Consider the following 19,096-nt stretch of genomic DNA (forward strand, 5'->3'; position numbering starts at 1 on the left):
TTGCGACGCCCGTCTGTCGCTATTAGCTTGGTTTTTTCATCGTGTGTGATACTAGCCCAAAAAATCATATGCGTATGCTCAATAAACAAATAGTTCGTTTAAAATAAGGCTCAATAGGCTTCTGAGTGACAAGCAGCAGCTTATGTTCAACACCAACTTGTACTGTTTCATTTAAACTATGAAGTTCTTCCTTTTTCCTTCTCCTCCGTGTCCAGTCCGTCCTTGAGAAATGCCCATTCTTATCATTCCTTTAAGATTGTGATGGCAAAGCGAACTTACTTTCCAAAAATAGGGCAAATCAAAAGCCGTTGACGTTGAAAAACAATCTCGTTGGGCGCATTCGTGTATCATATGGTTGCTTCTTTTAACTGCACTACCTTCGGTACCAGACGAACATTTTATACTCAGAAATTACTCAGGTCGGGGCATATGTTTTGTTAAGTCAAGTCAAACTTCCGCATCCGGTTTTAGGTGCGCGTGGTTTGAAACAGAGCATCGATATTTTATTTTAACCTTATTGTGCTAATTGCACTTGATAAATGCTTTGCTCTTACCTCTACGCTAACTTGGGGCGTATTTTCCTCCAAGCTTCATTTGGATGCATTTCTCATTTTCCTACATGCACCACAAGGTAAGAAAGACGTCTATTTTCAAAAAACTAAAGTTGACAGATTCTGAGATCTCACGAACCCCAAATCGATCTGAAGTTTCTGAAGACGTTGTCTTCAAAAAGAAACTGTGCAAACCACTTTGGATGACAGCGACTCTGACGTGGCCACATTCATGGAATTCTTGCCTACTTTTGACGTGGCAGATATTTAGCTACTAAACAATAACGTTAGTTATTCAATTCGTGGACGTGAAGTGTCAGGCATGGCGGAGCCGGGCTGGGCAAAGGTACCTCGGTATGGTATCGTGATGTGATACAAACATTTCTGATATAATCATTGGGCAACAAGTATTTGGTATACAAATGCAAGGTACTACCACTGTTATTGTATCCGATGCGATACTTTTCATTTGTATATTAAGTTACTTCGATACGTTCGCGGATTTTTCATTAGAGTTGTTTATAATGTAGCAGAAAACACTTATGGACAAAAAAATGTTTGCTCGGAAATCGCTTGACTCCTACCAACCTTGTTTCATTGAACGAAATGTCTGTTAGTACTTCAAAAATTTTGTCTTTCTTGCTCAAAGTATATTTTCACCCTGAAAAAATTTACTGGAGTTGCTTTAGCTCCATAATATGACAACTCCTTATATGCAGCGCTGTTAGCGATTTTCCCCTGTCACTTTTGTAACTGATAGGAGTAGCTGCTCTATTTGACGCCCAGCTAGCAGGTCGCCATCTAATTATAACAACATAAACAAGAAACCTCTGCAGGATGGCGCCAATACCGTTGTGGAGTTTATCTTGCCTGCAAACATATTACCGCATACGCAACACAGCATCATCGGACAAGCGTCCAGCATCTACAACGCGTACAGGGACTGCTTTTGTGACGCGTCGTTGTGTACAGAGGCCACATAAAGCTCCAAAGACTTTTCATATTATGCTGATCTGCTCACGTAAAGCGTTCCTTAGCGGCATAATAATTACCGTGCAATAATTTTACTGTTTTTCTTCTACGAGAAACCTGGTGCAGCCCAAAAAGGTTTCATGCGTGCTGTAGTGGCACGAAGCATCACACGATACCGCTGCTATTTACACTACTGCCACTCATAACTCCTATTACCTGGTTATTTGTAAGAGCAAGAAATTGAAGGGTGAGCTAGAGAAACACAAAATATCTAGGTAAGTACCATACAAAGGCGGTCCTGTATCACACAGTCACATTCAATACGTATAAATGTCATAGGGTCGGCACCAATAATAGCTGTGACACTTCAGCATGAAGTATTGTGAACTTACCTGTTAAGATAAGACAATGGAAAATTTGGTGCCTTTGTAAAAAAGCTTTAAACAATACTTGTGGACGCTCATGAAAGAAACTGAGTATTCGACGTCACAATGTTTCTCGGATACCCGTCCTAGCATCTAGCATTCATAAGACTTCGTAACAAAGCACCACGCAAGAGAAACTTCCATAACGAAATTATAGCGGCGTCAGAATTGGCGCGAAAGACGCCGCACTGGTTGGCATCCGCAGCACAGTACGGTGGCTACGAACAAGGGTCATGGCACCAAATCAACCAAAACAAAAAAAGAACAGACGGAATAGCTATGCCCATACGTTCGCTAGCTTGTTGTTGCCGAGACTACGTGTGCGCCACCACGCGACTCTTCTCGAGCAATTAGGACACGCAGGCCTCATAGCCTGCCCTCGCTGTAGGCCTTTGGCTGAAAGCTAAAAGAATTTAGCGGCCTTTCGTCTTATCCAGGTGGCTTAGTTGGAGTAGTATCAGCTTGGGAAGTTGAGTTGGAACATGCATGTATCCTCAATACCATGCGAGATCCATGTATCCTCAATAATGCCCAGCAGTGGCCAGGAGGAGCGGCCTTATAGCTTTTGTTTAGTTTAGCTTGTCTTTTGTGCTTCTCAGTATAAAATGATATAACGCAATTACGTGCATTAATTTGCCAATTCATTCACGCAATAACGTATTTATTGATTCTTATTGTACATCGGGTTCAGCCATTTCATTCACTGATGAACTGTACTCAGTTCTACTTGACCTAAATTCTCGTTTCACTCGAGGCAGGTGTATGCTCTGCGGAGATATTAATTTTCCTAACGTTGACTACAACAATCCAACTGCGCACTCCAGTCTGTAGAGGGACATCCTTGTTGTGAGCCTGATGTTAAAATTTGTGTAGTCAGTAAATATAGCAACTCGCAGCAATATTAATCTTGATCTCGTGCTTGATTCTAATCCCGCATTCACTCCTACGGAACCGCATTTACGGCCCAAGTGACCAGAATATATTATTTGATCTGTCTGTACCAGTCCACGTAAGTCAACCATCAACGACAAAGAAGATTCTGCGTAAATAAAGGTTGATTTATGGAAAATAAACGCAGTACCACTTCAAAACTACTGGAATACCACCGCAAATTTAGCCGAACGTCTGTCCTCGATTGCAGCTCACCAAAACTGGATTCTGTGGAAGCACAACTTTTTCCCTTTAATTGAACCTTATATTCTGCTTATTCGCTTTCGCGGCGATTCCCAACAGTTCTTGGTTCTCCATTTCTCCTAGAAAGTTATTAAGGAAAAAAGCGATAGTTTTATTAAGCTTACCAAGCGAGCACACTTACATTCCCAAATGGAAAAAGTACTTCTCATGCGAAGCAAGTACTGCAGCGCATTAAGTAGCTCGAAAAGCAAGACCTTACACCTGCTTAAATGTGTGTGTCCATGTGTCCCACAGCATATGGTTGCTTAAAGAAGACGAATCAGAAAAAGCGCCCTCAGGTCATTAACACATTTCTTCTATTTTCACGCATAAGCGCGCTCGTCATATTCGTGTTCTGTCGAACTCTAATTTCTCCCAGACGCTACTCGTTAAGATTTCAACCGAGGGAATTTCAAAATCAATAGATTACTTTAACATATAAAGTGCCCAGAGACCAGGTAATATACCGGCCCAAAATAATCGAAGCTACCAAAGAAATTTCAAGCGAAATGTCAAAACGACCTTTGCGAAGTCCCTCGCTAGCAGCGTCGCTCTAAACGAAATGAGTCTAAGCAAAGCTATGGCGCTTTTTAAGCCCACCCCGGCAGGCCAGTGGCTGTGGCATCGCATCGCTCATCTTAGGGGCGCCGATTCGATTCCAACCACGATGGCCGCATTTCGATAAGATGATGATGTGAAAACATCCGTGTACGCCGTCGACGAGCCATGTGTGAAAGCTGACGCGGTTGACCCGCTTGTGAGACTTTTGATGATCGCCGACCGCGCTCGCGGCTATCACTGTGCTCAACATGTAGCTTATCTTTTTTTTCTTACATGAGGTAACGCTGACATGAGGTAACGCGGCAGCAGCTGCGAGCGAAATGACATTCGTGCGGTGTGTCGCTTCAACGCAACGTGAGCACCGAGGGGCATAAGAAAAAACTTCGAAAGAAGCAGTGCTGCGTGACATATGGTTGGCTCTTTTTTCGAGAGGAAACAAATTTTTAAAGAAATCCTCAGGAATGTAAATGAAAATTGTTGGGTGGGTAAAGTACAGTAAAATTGAGCTGCAGTAAAATCTCTATCACATTATGGTGCAGATACAGTATGAAAGGAAACATAGACAACCAGGAGTCACTAAAATATAGTGAGGGGCACAGAGTGGGTAAAATGTATGCAAATGGTGGAAAAAACGAAAAAAACGTCCACGAAGATTTACAAAAATGGCAAGAAATAACTTAGCACAGAAATTATGTACAGAAATGCTGTGCCTGGCTGCCTGAGGCCGGAGCTTGCTGCCAAGGACAAATATATACCGGAGCAAATATTCGCAACTTGTGTCTGCCCCAGCAAAAGTCCGAACACGACTCAGTGCATCGTAATGGAATGCCAAAATATTCTCCCAGCAGGAGCCGTAGGAGACGTGCACCTTCTAGAAGCGCTGGTATGCAAAGCGGATGGAAGCATTAACTGGCCAGCAGAGGAAATAAGCAAGGAGCTCTTGGAGCATTGGTGAAAAAGAAAAAGAATAGAGAACGTATTGATGGGGCCGGGGCCGGGATATGCATAGGTACAACACACAGATAGAGGATTTAATCAAGAAAGAAAAGTTCAAAGAGATTTGCAGGCAAAATTCGAGACTGCAATAGACGTAGGAAAACGTTATTAGCTCAAGCAGGCTAGGCGACAGTCACTGCCCCGATGCGAAGGGAGTACCAACAGAATGTGCCGTCATCACCATCATCATTATAATTGCCATGATCATCAACAGCAGTGCACAGTGCCTCGATGCGCGAGGCCCCACTTCGGAAGTGCACTGCTCCCAGGCTTTATTGACAGCCATCATGTGGCTTTATTAACAATAATATCATATATGCTTCGGTTTCCAGGCGAAGCTGCACCTGGATAAGAGTACAAGGGCTAGGTACCTCCAGTCTTCTGAGATATCTCGTAACGCAGCTGCGAAGAAATTTTCCAGGAGCGTTGTTGTCGGCGCAAAAAGGTCCAAAGCCCGATACGTGTGAATTGCGAGGAGGAGGAGGAATAAACTTTATTAGTAGAAATGAGCCGAGGGTAAAATCGTTCGAGGTGGGCGGCTTCCCTAGTCCAGGATGCCGTAGGCCTGAGCTGATAACTTGGCCCTGCTCACCAGGCGATGCTGGTCTTCAGGGCTCGAGCTTGTCAGCTGGGCCTCCCACTGCTCGACGGTTGGTCCGGTGATGGGCGGTGTCGATGCGTTTTGTTGACATTCCCATAGCATGTGGTAGAGGGCATTGTGCCTAGAGCAGAAAGCGCATTTGTGGGTATAGCTCGTAGGGTACATGGCGTGTAGCAGGGTGCCGTGCGGGAATGTGCCGGTCTGTAGTTATCGGAAGATCACCGCCTATTCTCTTGTCAGCTGGGGATGCGAGGGTGGATAGATCCTCCTACCCAGCCTGTAGTGGGTCAGGATATCGGCGTATCTTTTCGGGACGCTATCTTGTTGGTCTACCGGTGCTCATGAACCTGGTGGGATAGCCCGGAGAATGGGATCTCGGGCAGCGGCATTAGCCGCTACATTACCCGCCAGGTACTCGTACAGTTCGTACAATGTACAGTTCTGGAAAATTGTCTCGTTTTACGAGGATGCCCAGAGCTTGTTTGGAAATGCGGCCCTTTTGGTAATTTCTACATGCTGTTTGTGAGTCGGTGATGATTGTGATTAGATCTTCCTCTCGCTGGCCCGTAGTGGCCGCCAGGGCTATCGCCGTTTCTTCCGCGCAGTCGATGTCTGGAGTGTTTACCGAGGCCGCAGCTACCTCTTGTTCTTAGCCGTTGATCACGCTGATAGCGTGGGCCGCTCTGTTCTTGTACTTTGCCGCGTCGGTGTATCGGACTTCTCCTTCTTTTGGTCCTTCGTAGGCCTTACGTAGGGCTTTCACTCTCGCTCGCCTCCTTTCTCTGTGGTATTCAGGGTGCAAAAGAAATTAAAAACAGATCTTAGTAGGAGAGAGAAAAGATAAATGCAAATACAGGTAAAAATGATGATCAGTGAAGCCAGAACATGATCGGGGATTAAAGAACCACCACTTCTCAACCGTGATATTCCATTTCCAAAGAAACTGCTTTTCCTTTCTCTGTATTTCCATATTTCTAATGTGTACTAACCGTGGCCAACATATATTTAAGGGCGTCTTCCTGCTCTTGGAAGACTGACGATTCACCTAAGTGTTCACTCCTTGCGTTTTCTTTTTTTTTTCTTGTTACTTTATTTCTCCGTCTTCTCGATCTATCGCTTTTGTTGGGTCCGTGCCATTTTCACGCAACAGCCATAACTACTTGGGCACTCATCACATACCGTCGTCTTTTGCGTCTTTACGCGGTCGTCAGAGGTACGACGACATAAGTGCACTAAGTCGAGAACATCGAGGGTGGCTTGAGCCTGTCCTCCGTTATTGTCTTGCGCCTCTTTTCAGAAAGGCGGCGGTGTTACATCGCCTTTCTCCCCGTGCCGTAGCGTTTGAAAATTTGGCCGAAATGAAGTTTTGCTGTACCGGTAATTGATGGGAGGTTCATGGCGCAAGAGATGCCAGCCCACAGAGCGCCAAAGTAGCTGTAACCGGGTCACCACAGTTCGAAAGACATGAGCAGGATGATTTGGCTCTAAAGGGGCATAAGAGAGCGTACGAAAGCGTTATCCTGTTCTTATGAGAACGACTGTGCATCACAAAGCAGACGGTAGATCGACCGTAAACTTACGCGCTCTGGTATACTGCCACACACTGGTGTGCTGTTTATTGGTCATTAAGTTAATGAGACGTCAGATTAGCTATGTCGTATCTCATTCCACCACTCGAAACATAGAGGCAGGCATGGGATTACAGATGTATACGATCTGCTGTAAGAATCCAACTTCTGACTTGCACGCGAAAAGTAATGGATAAGGGGACGATAGTTTAGTGGATATTATTTTTCATTCAAATTTCGGAAAGCATCAGCGCTAGATTCATGTTTTTTTTGTTCGATTTCTTCCCCTTTCTTCTTTATAATTTGGAACAGAGCATTCTGTGATTCGTCAGGGCCATATAGGCGTATTTTTCTGCGCCATAGTCTGCAGTGGTGGGGGGGGGGGGAGGGGGGGCGTGAGATATCTTGCACTGCCATTGGGTGCGGTGCTCATGCACGCTTATCACTGATATTGCAACGGGTCCATATTGCGGTGGAGGCCGCAATTCAATAAAACGCTACTTCACCTAAATTTAGGTGCGCGTCAGAGCACGCCAGGTGGGTCAGTTTAATCCGAAGACCTACACTGCCGCGATGCTCATAACCTCGCCTCGACACACCAAGCCCCGCAATTCATTCAAATTATTATTTTTAAAGAAGATAACTAAAGATGTCTAGTTAGCATGTTCTACCGCATCAAAGTACCCGAGAGTATCGTTATATTGTGAGGCTCATTATTATCAGTGGTTCTAACATTAGCTAGGAGCGACTCATTATATTCGCTGCACAGAAGCATGTACCTGGCCAGCAGTGCGACTTGGTCGGACATACATTCCGGGTAATATGTTACTCAGCTGAGCTATAGTTGGCTCATACTTTGTGGAAAATCAGCTGACAGACGTTTTCACATGGCGTAAAGTTGACGACACGTTGCAGACCTACCAACTGAATCTTTATTGACGTTGCAAGGGTATGTATGTCAGGTGTGTCTGCGAAAACACTAGGTAATATTTAAAAAGGCCTTAGGCACATTGCAAATTTCTAGTCCTTGAGCCGGTCTATTCGAAGAGGTGCTGACAAATCGAAATGGAGAATCGACTAATTAAGATACACGAATTAAGTTGTTGTAGGCAATTAACTCAAGGCACATATTGCAATTTACAAATTGTAGTCAGTGATTGCAGGAAAATCCTGCGAGGAATATCCACTTGAAAATAATTCTTTGAGTGGCACCATTTTCTAGATATGCGACATCAAACTTGCAGTAAAAAATGCACAGTCGTTCAACTTAACTTTTGGAGAAAAAAGCCGTGCTATGCATTGAAGCACGAAAGTAACTGTCTTACCAATGCATTTTTCGCAAAATTGAGGAAAATATTGAAATGAATGTCATCCTGAGATTTGGTTACACTTGAATTTCCGTTGCGTTCTCCCTGGCTACAATTTGTAAATTGCTTTATATGCCTAAGTTTATTCGTTGAAAACATAATTTGTGAATTTTGCTAATTAGTCGATTTACATGTGTCGATTTCTGGTGAAAATATTGCCCGCCTTTTTGAGCAATACAGCTGAAGGATTTGAATTCTGGCATCTGCCACACATGACCTTATTATTATTTCTTAAGGCGTGTGTCCATATGCGGACAAGAGACAAAATAACAACGAAAAAGTAAAGGAAAAACGGCAATACATATATTTACCCGCCGTGGTTGCTCCGTGGATATGGTGGTAGGCAGCTGAGCACAAGTTCGCGAGATCGAATCCCGGCCTCGGCGGCTACATTTCGATGGGGGCGAAATGCGCAAACACACGTTTACTTAGATTTAGGTGCACGTTGAAGATCCCCAGGTGGTTTAAATTTCCGGAGTCCTGCACTACGGCGTGCTTAATAATTAGAAAATGTTTTTGGCACTTAAAACTCCATTATTTATTTTTTCATATGTATATCTGTACAAAATCTCACAAGTCGTTTGTATCAATGCGGTAAAAATGTCTTGTATATATAGCCTCTTAGTACGGCCCAGTGACCCATGTCGTCTGCTTACAGTTTCGGCTACTAAGTACTGTTGATATTGATACCATCATCCGTTTCTTCGTTGTCATTCACGTTTCGCCGCGCGACTCTCAATATGCCATCTTCGTCAAACCATTGTCCTCATGCAGTTGATGCCATCCCTTTGTCCTCCTAACTTCATCGTCCGGCCGTTATCGTACATCGTCATCATTTCAGTAACGTCATCCCATTCTCGTCATGCCTTCGTCGTGTAACCGTCTATGTCATTCCATCGACCTAATTTCATCGTAATCTGGAATTCGTCATGCTGTCGTGATCATGGCGCCGTTGTCATGCCACATTCGTCATTCCTTCGGCGTGGTTCCATGGTCGCCATAGAGTCGTCATACCATCTTGACCACGGCCAACGCTGGCAAGCGAGTGTCACAACAATGTGGGCCGATCCAGGAGACATTGTAGGTCCCATGTAGCCGAAGCAATTCTCATCAACCAACGGTACATTGGGTAAGCACAAATCTCAATAACGTCGGCAGTAATAGAGAGATTGGCTATGCCGGGTATTTTAAAATTATGATATTCGCAAAACATTCAATAAACAAAAGTATACAAAAAGCTATTGTTGCGTTTCATGCATCATTCGGAGCCCATATACTTATCCAGTAAAATTAGACAGCATATTGTATTTTATTATTACCAGCTAACAAGTCGGCGTTCGTGTTGTCCACTTCTCCACTGTTGTGTCCTGTGCACGGCTCATCTCTTTTTTCTATAATGAAGAACAAGAGCCGTAGACATACCCAGCATGCTGCAGTAGCCACAAATCAATTACTGAACTGTATTATGCCATTGAGCGAGCAGATGCGCGCTCTCTATCTGAGACCAGTGTATAACAGATGTCCCTCACCAGTACTCACCTACGGGGCAGAAACCAGGAGGCTTACGAAAACGGTTCTCCTTAAATTGAGGATGACGCAACCAGCTATGGAAATAAGGATGATGGGTGTAACCATAAGGGGGGGGGGAGATAAGAAGAGAGCAGATTGGATGAGGGAACAAACGCGTGTTAATGACATCTTATTTGAAATGAAGAAAAAGAAATGCGCATGGGCAGGGCATGTAATGAGGAGGGAAGATACCCGATGGTCATTAAGGGTTACGGACTGGATTCCAAGGAAAGGAAATCGGAGCAGGCTGTGGCAGAAAGCTAGGTTTACGGATGAGATTAAGAAATTTGCAGGGACAACATTTGCAAAATTAGCACATGACCGGGGTAGTTGGAAAAGCATGGGAGAGACATTTGCCCCCCAGTGGGCGTAGCCATGCTTATGATGATGATGAGTTTAAATTCCTTTTATTGTGAGCGGCATTCTTGGCGTTGTCACACCTGTTTCCTTTCCGGCTCTGTAGATAGCCAAAAATATGAACCGATCCCTAATATAGTGCAGCAAAGGAAACGCAGGCTGATGCCGAAGGTGTGCAGTCTAAACATACGAGCCTAACATCGTTCATGGGACCCTTGAAACACAAAAAAAAATCTTCCTTAGCGCATCTTGAGTGCTAGGCGGAATCGAACCAGCTTCAGACGGGTTCCTCAAGCACGCCAGCCCGTCGCTTCTATGCGCTGCGCCTCGGATGCCTACGGGGAGAGAGGGGGCTAAGGGGCCCCTCGCCAGGTCACATAAAAAAAAATGTATTATACGCTCTCTACATGCCGTCAACCGCAATAATTTTTCAATTTGCCTCATTTATAGCCGAGGTGTAGATATTTCAATACCACGAACCCCATTATTTCAGGAGGGGAGCGTCATCGCCAATATAACTGTTTCTCCACCTTTCGTCTTCAGGCCCCGCAAGTGAAATTCCTTCCCTACGTTCCGTCATACCAGAGCTGGAGGATCGCTTGACCCATACGTTACCTGCCCCACTTCTTTTTGTTTTCTCTCGCTTTTTTGCTGCGCGGGCCAGTTCCGCTACACGAACACAGAGGCAGACGCAAGTGCAACACAGAACATAATCGCGTGCTGGAACACGGTAGATAGTGACATGGTTTTGCTCTTTGCGCGTTCGACTGCACGTTATAGGAAGGAGAAGACGAACCGGAAGTACATCTCTCTTGTTAAGGTACGCAGAAAAACAAAGACGCGCAAACATTCGGTTTGTAGATTTTATTATTTCTCTAAACTTTAATTGGTTTATTGAAGCAATATTTAAAAGAAATAACTGCTGTTCCGTAGAATAATTCTCAAAGTCGCGTGCCACTATGCGCATCGTCAGAACACTGCCATGTGCGTAGGCGCACTTGTGCGGTATACGTCGACTCCCCGGCTGGGAGCGTGGCCCCCGCGAGGACTAGAGCAATTTGTTTGAACTCTAAGCTTTTTCCGCTTCGCGCATTAATGTAATGCTTAGCAGACACGATCTTTAGCACGTAATGTGTGAACTACGCTTGTCAGCTCAACAGGGCCAGACCTGGCGAGGAGCTCTGTAATTGTCAGCGTTCGCATGCACCGGTGCACCACGCTACTCTGAGGGCATGGGCGGACTTCTGGGGCGCGCCGCTAGTTGCCGCGACGTGGCCGCAGGTGATAAAGTACCTGGAACTTAAAGTCGCGGGAGGTTCCAGTGATATTAACACAGAAGCGCGCCATAGAGGAGTCCGGCTCATGTAGGTGGCTCATACGCACAGGCGCGTCACCCGCGCAACCTCGAATGTCACGTCATCTCAGATTGCAGGCAAAATGGCTTCGAGCAGACTTCGCAGTGGCACCGCTAGATGCCACAAAGTGTTTCGAGGAAATAGAATTAGTGTTTGTTGCTGCCATTAGAGAGGGAGCCATATACAACAACTCCAAGAGAGAAGCTGAAGAGAGCAGCTCGGCTGCATTTACGTGTCAAACCTAACGCGTTTAAACCTTTCGTATAGGATGGTCATTTGTTATTAGTTTGTCACGAATATTTTATCGTTCCTTACGATATTAAAGGAAACATAATTTCCATCAATAGAAAAATTTTATAGGAGCCATTAGCGTGTTAAGACAGCTTTTTGTCGCTCACGAAAACGAATGTTCAATGCAGCAGCGGCCCACCTACTGAAGGATTTGAAATGGTGCACTACAGCCTGCAAGAAGCAAAACTCAAGCTTCAAACGATCAACGTGGAATCTCACATCGAGGTGCTTTTCGTATTTGGTCATATTTGGTTCTCTGTAATTGCCGCAACATTTGCGTCGGATGCGTTCTCACGCATGCTTTCTTTGCAGCATGAAAATTATGAGTAAATGAGGACTAGCACATTTCTGATTTAAACGACGACGAAAAAAGGGGGGCTTAAAGCTGCGCGTGGCGAAAGTATGGCCAAAACCAGCCAAATTGGGACTCGGCTTGTTAATGCTCGCGACCGTCTTTTATATGGCTCCATATTAGCAACATTATGATGCGCTCAATTTTGGTTACCTTTTTTTTAATATTGGATGAGAGTTTGTTCTACTGAAATGACGGACCTTGACGTAGGCAACATTGTCTTCCTCCTTTTTTTATTTTTGCCGAAACTGCCACTCGTGTTTCGAAGAAGAAGAATTGGCAATTGAGGCGCCATTGCTGGCCGGAATGCTGTTCCAAGACCATGCAGCGTGTCGCAGTGGCTTAGCACTGCTTTCTGCACGCGGTGACGCAACTGGGCCCAGCCAACTGCTCCTGACGTCGCTAAAGGTAAGTGTTGTCATGTGCTACGACTTCTCCTACCTTTGAGTGGGTTCTTTGTAGCCTTCTCTACAGCTCCGCTGCCCGAAACTGTTTCTATCCGGCTAAATGAAATGAATCTTGGCCATTCGGACCCCGACGTTCGCTATATCTGAGAAATAACCTCGAAATCTACAGCGACTCCTCTGATGTGAGAGAGAAGCTTCGGTGGTCGGTTAAATGGGGAACTTGGTAGCCATTAGGTGTTGCCGCTCTGACGTGTAATACGCTGAGTACTTTCGGGGGCAGATGAAATACGAACACACCCGCCGTGGTGCCGTAGTGGCTTTGCAGTTGCGCTGCTTAGCCTGACATAGCGGGAACAATCCCCAAGCACGGCTGCCGCATTCCGACAGGGTGCGAAATGTGAAAACGCCTGTGTACCGTACATCGGGCGAAAGTTGAAGAACTCCTGCTGGTCGAAATTATGCCGGATAGATCCACTACGGCGTGCCTCCTAATTGTATTGTGGTTTTGGCGCACACACCCTCAGAATAAAAAAAAAAATCTCAGCAGTGGAAAGTGTGTCCGAAGAATACTAAATGACACAGTGTAGGCCGGCTCGTCATGCGAGCTCAGTGGCTCAGGCATTGCGGTACGAAGCTCCACGTCGCGTTGGTTTGCGCTCTGTCGTCGTTTTGTGGTGTGTCACATCGCGGTTGTTAGTTGGACTCAGCGCACAACGTGCTAAAAGAACACCGAGTATCCCAATTTTGAGCTATACTTAATGCGCCCTTTCAGTAACTTTTGAAAGTAATCCATGCTGTTGTAATACGACGATACCGATTCGATTACTGACCGTGCCTTAGAACTCAAATAAATCCGGAACGCATAAAAGCCTTCACGCCGCGATTTAATGCTGACAAACCGTAGGTGGCCGATAATAAGCCGGATCCAGGCATTACGACGTCACTAACGCAAGCTGTAGCTTTCGGGTACTGAAGTCAATCGTTAAGATACTTTTGCGTTTTGCTGCTCGAAAGCTGCTTTAGGAAATCTACCGTGTTATACTTTTCTTGACACCAGCAGCTTTCAACTCATATTTCTAAAGGACTGAATAGCATTTGCCTCTTTTCTGTGGTCAAAACGTCTACATTTGTTTGTCTACAGGGAGAATATGCACTGATTTCTCATCCTGATGCAAAGTGCGCTAACCCGTTATCTTATTGTTAGCGCGTATGCATTTGTGCCCTTGAGTTATTGAACATATGCATACGCACTCTTTTGTAGGCTCTGAAGGCAGCCTCTGCTTGTAGCCACCCAGCCATGACACTACCAGTCCTTCAAGCGGCAAGGTTGGCGTGATTGCTCTGGTACACGTTAGGCTTAATCTATCCTGCGTTTTCAGCCTCAAATTTTCCTAAACGTAGGGCTTTTATTTCATCTTCAACACTGGGTAAAACCGTCGGGTCATTTTTCAATATAGAATGTTCTGGAGATGCACGATTATAATCCGTCATGCAAAATGCAACCTTAATTATGAACTGCAACAAGCCATTTTTGTGCGAAAGCTTTTCATTAAAATGGCACTGATGTTGCTTTTAACCAGAACAGCTGATTCGAAAATTGACAGTCGCATTCCTGTCGCCGATCGCAAAAAGGTACCGTTCAGTGTATGCGATTTACACGCAGTTTATTTGTGTTGTAAACATTCCTTCATAAAGCTCACTTGCGTTCCCTTCCCTGCCAATTTGTTAATTTTTTTTAGGTAAAGTACGCGTAGAAAGCAAACTTCGTTCATAAGTTGTACCACAGGCGGCGTCTCATTTACACTATCTTTTTCGACAGCGTACTGATTGATCCCCCTCGCAGCAAACACTTAAACTGTGATAATGCATAGAAGAGTCCGCACAGGTCACAAGGCTAAATGGCCAACTGAAACGTAATAGCAGGAACATCCAAGGCAATCAGGCAATCCGGTAGCTTCGTTCAGCGTCAACCATTTTCCCGTTGCCATAAAAGCTGAAGCATGTGCGCGCCTCATAAATTATATTCTGATATCAGCGTACAGGTAGTTTCGTGCATTAAGAACCGCTCACTAATGTAAAAAGTCGAAGTTTCGCACGATAGGCGAAACTTAGCTTGCGACAGCAAAGTAATAGACAGCTATACAAAGTGGGAGAATAGTTTTTTCAGCTATATATACTTGCAAACATTCCCTTAGTAACTAAACTGAGGATCATGGTGTCAGGGTGCACAGGGAAACATATTACACTCGATGAGCGCAGATGCTCCGTGTAAAGACGCTGGCGTGATGAAGCGCGGGATCAGCACCGTGCAAACTGACTTTCGTGCTGTCTATGGCTGCAACGAAAAATGGGCGTTGAGAGCGCAGCACGCACATAGTTACGAGTCGTAGGTGCACCTATAGACTCGGCCGCAGAGTAGCGAGTGAACTGACCTTCTTGCGGTCTATCCCTTCAACGCAAACACAGCGGCGAGATGCAGAAATCACGAAGGTATCAGCCGTCAAAACACCCAAACTCTACCCCAAACACAGATAATTTTCATCGGTTTCACAGGTCGGTTTCAGCGCATTGAGGCACCCTAGTATTCTAGGTCCTGTAGCGACGCGTATGTTCAGCCAACATTCACCGCCCCCGATAGCGTTTTTTTTAGGTGGAGGGGGGAGGGGCGGTGAGTGGAAGTGCCGAAGCCGCGATTTGATTATGAGGCATGCGGGTAATGTGGAGCTCCACACGAATTTTGACTACTTGGGCTTCTTTGACGTGCACCTTGCATGTTCTTGCATTTCGCCCCCATCGAAAAACTGCCAAACGAGATGGTAGGCCTGTCTCGATCTGACTGCATGCTCATTAAGTTCGCTTGTTTTTTTACAACACGATTACCATGGACTTAAATGAAAGTGTTTTATCGCTTTTTTCGGTGTGAAGAGCAAAGGAAACGTAGTACTCGCAAGCGAGCCGATCCGCTGATCGACGTTTGCTTGCTGTTTGCGAGACGAAGTGCCGTCCGGCCATTCTGGTGATCACGTCAGTGGCTTTAGCACTAAGCGCAGCTTTACGAAACGCTCGCACGCACATTTGATAAAATGTTTTTCTATAAGGCACTACTTCATGTGAAAAACAAACTGTAGCAGATTTCGGTGTCGTGATGTGCGCGAGCAGAAGCGATCGCCTTGGCTGGGTGATATGGGACCGGCAAGGCACCGGCCCTACGGCGATGCAATCTTAGCTCCTGGCCGCGGCCGTCCGATCACTCCAACTCTGCACCAACTGTACAGTGCTCACGGAATGAAATGGGACATAGGAGCATTTAGTAGAACCCTACATGTGTGCGAAGTACGCTGGAGCACCATGTCATGTCGCTAATAATTTGGTCACCAAAGGTGACGAGGACCCCGATGTAAGTGGCACGCGCCAGAATTACGTCGATGTGACACGAACTCCAGCCGGTTGAAACGAAAGTATGCGCATTACTTAGCCCTAAATTGATGCGTTTCATTCCGTGAGCACTGTACATTTTATTTCGCGCGCAGAAATTCATTAACACGTGTAGGTGCGTTGAATCCATGCACAGTGTTATTTATGTAGCTGTGACCGTGCTGCTTGCGTACGTGAACATCTTATAGGTGTCTACACTGCAGGTGGCTCAATTCGTTGAAGATGAAAGTAAATGATTTATTGGAGCGAATAGGAAAAACACTATAGTGGGCCATCCTCTCCAGCGCTTTATGGTGAGTCAAGCTCTACAGCGCTATTCTCGGGGAACGCCGCTCGTGCTGAGAGTCCGTGCCCTGTGCTCACGGTGGGTCGAACCGTCGGTGCCTAATGAACATCTCTACATGTGTTGGAGGCTGCTTCGGCCAACAATGTGAACCCTGGAACTTCGATCCCATACCCTAAGTTCAACCATGTCTGAAGATGCATCCCAGCGAACGCCTCCTACTCAATCCGAGCATGCGCCTCTCTAGACGGTCCTGTTAAATTCTTTATTGAAATGTTTAATTAACCGTATATTATGATCAAGTATGTGCTTGTCTTCATCTTCTTATATAATTATAAAATGGAATAGATTAAGAAAAAATACTTGTATCTTAGTATAAGTCATAGTGCATGCAATGTTTCAGAAAGTACTAACATATGCGGAACTTCAACTTTACACCAAAGTAATAGGTTAGCGCTCCAAAGCATTCTTTTCTTCCTTCGAACAGCAAAATATTATGCTCCGGAAGCATATAATATTGCTCCAAACTTCAATTTTCGTGCTCCTAAAGCTGCTTTGAAAGACTAACTGCCGCTTCTATCACTGAAATAACATGGGCGCGTTATTTGTATTTCATAAAACTGCTCAGACAAGCTTGTACGCCTGTGGCTACTTGGAAGAGCGCGGATTTAAGTTAAATGTCTTGTACTGTTACTCTCGCTTAAGTTGCATAAAACACACTGCCCTTTATTTAAAGAACCTCTCTGCTTTGTCTGTTTCAATAGAATCTTGACGGCCCGTGCCAAACCGCAGCTGTGGCTCAGTGACTAGACATAGTGTTCTGCACGAAGTCGCGAGTTCGACACCTCGTCTCGACGGTAGCGTTTCGATGGGGGTGGAATGCAAAAACAATCTCGCAGTTACATTTAGGGGAACGTTAAATAAACCAGGGTAGCGCTGTCAGCACATGACTCACGGCCTGTTTCATTGAGGCGTCAAACTCAATCAACTAATCGATTCCAACTGATAAAAGCCCCACTTGCGGTACTACATCAGTACCACACGTATATCTGTGTCTGGGTACCAAACTCGCGGGTTTTATGCAAAATGCGAATATCATTAATCGCATTGTCAGACCAGTCGTCTTTCCGGCTTCCCGGCTATGCCACCAAATACATAATCCCGAAGGTTGTGCAGTCTAAGGTCTATTTCGTTCACATGGGTATGTGCTCCTTTTCAGTGAACCTCTTTGATAGCAACTTGGCTCAATGTGCATGTGCCACATGGTATGCGCGTGCTTCACGGCGGCGCCTCCAAATGGCGCCCCGTGTCCAGACGGAAGCGCGAGAGAAGGGCGCTGTCGGAGCTCACGCCTAATACATGAGGCGTATCAGCTATTCGCAAACTTGTATGGTAATATTTGACAATTTCCGCCTTATTCTTTTTCCCTATGTGACGCTGGGAATCAGTAAGACAAATATAAGAACGCATCACATAACTGGATAATCTCACGGGAAATGTCGACCGACTAATAATTTCATGCTGCATAATTCTTGGATTAGGCTCTAAACGTTGCTGCTGTTTTAAACTATAGCCATCATGTTGCTCCGACATCTCTGACACTTTCCAGGTCATGGACAGGGAAGTATTGAGGTTCCTGATGTTTGCCGGCGAGCAGTTCGAGGACGCCCTCGAGTTGCTCGAGAGGGCCGCCTTTGTCGCCCGGGAAGTAATGAAGATGCCTTTACTGCTCGACCCATGTACGCAACAAAACGAAGGAGGTGCCCGCTGCTGGATGTTGACTCACGCGGTAACTCATTCCGTCACTTCCACCACATCCAAGCAAAAAAGTGAAGCGGGCGCATCGTACACAGCACACATTAGCCACAACCCACTGGCTTACTGCTTGCGATTTATGTTAAGGTCACCGCATAGATGCTTGTCACAGTGTTTCCTGCCACTAAGACACAAGATGACGTTATTCTGCTCGTTCTATCTGCAGGTCAGCGACAAAGAGAATTTTACACACATATAAAGCATATTATTAATATTTAGTTGTTACTATCTCTACAAATAACCCATATAAATTCACACATAAATAGGGCACACTGATAGGGCACAGAACAGCTCCCTTAGTTGTTAAGGGACAAGAGAGGCTAGACAATGAGGACTCTGAATATACGAGAATTTACTTATGCCGACACGCCTTGTACGAGTTCTAGCCGTGAAGCGACCCAGTTCATTTCGTTTATGGAAGCAGCTCTTACAAATTTTATTGTCATTGCGTGCGATGCAGGAAAAGTTGAACGAGCTCCTGAACCCCTTCGGCATTGACTTTGACGAACTGCGCGAAGGCAGCCTAGACTTCAACATGATACGTGACGATCCCATGGCTTCGTACGACCCCAAAGCTGCGGTGCTCTTCTTGGCTACATTGTGGTTTCTGCGCGAGCACCGCTGTTTCTCGGGCGTCCGCCTGAATGTGTCAGTGCTGGAGCACTTTCGCCCGGTGCAGTTCCTGCAACACATCACGTTCTCCAAGCGTGTTGTCACAGTCCACCTGACCGGCGTCGAGGGAATCGAGCTCCCGTTGGAAGTGTGCCCTCTGGTTCGGTTTCTCGACCAAACGGAGCTGCTTACGTGGAACCTAGTGGCCTAGTGGCCCACCCGTTATCTAACCTACGCATTACATGGGCTCCCGAGCTCCATTTTATTATGCGTTGCATATTGCAATCGCTCAGTTCAGCCCTTGGGTGCGGCCGGGCAGCCACCATTGACCTTGAGCGCAACCACGTGACGTCATGACAGCCGGAGGAAAAGCTGGGCCCCAACTCGCGCGGTCGCGCGCGGCCGC

The 19,096-nt window shown here is 45.7% G+C and overlaps 2 protein-coding genes across 2 annotated transcripts in view; both read left to right on the forward strand.

The window, feature by feature from the left end:
* Nucleotides 1-19,096, forward strand: part of LOC135916367 (uncharacterized) — a 59,490-nt gene that overhangs the window by 31,336 nt on the left and 9,058 nt on the right. The window lies entirely within an intron of this gene.
* LOC135916380 (uncharacterized) lies at nt 12,407-18,901 on the forward strand. The gene is made up of 3 exons (XM_065449739.2): nt 12,407-12,546; nt 17,873-18,052; nt 18,539-18,901. Exons 1-3 carry the CDS (start codon nt 12,445-12,447, stop codon nt 18,899-18,901), a joined length of 645 nt encoding a protein of 214 aa, XP_065305811.1. The 5' UTR covers nt 12,407-12,444.

Source organism: Dermacentor albipictus, chromosome 8 (genome assembly GCF_038994185.2).
Source record: "Dermacentor albipictus isolate Rhodes 1998 colony chromosome 8, USDA_Dalb.pri_finalv2, whole genome shotgun sequence".
Lineage (NCBI taxonomy): Eukaryota > Metazoa > Arthropoda > Arachnida > Ixodida > Ixodidae > Dermacentor > Dermacentor albipictus.

Bases quoted from the DNA above. Each gene is read 5' to 3' on its own strand.
- LOC135916380 (XM_065449739.2), top strand. From the start codon at position 12,445: ATGCTGTTCCAAGACCATGCAGCGTGTCGCAGTGGCTTAGCACTGCTT. The intron at 12,547-17,872 runs GTAAGTGTTGTC...GACACTTTCCAG, and splicing joins TGCTCCTGACGTCGCTAAAG to GTCATGGACAGGGAAGTATT. The intron at 18,053-18,538 runs GTAACTCATTCC...CGTGCGATGCAG, and splicing joins GCTGGATGTTGACTCACGCG to GAAAAGTTGAACGAGCTCCT.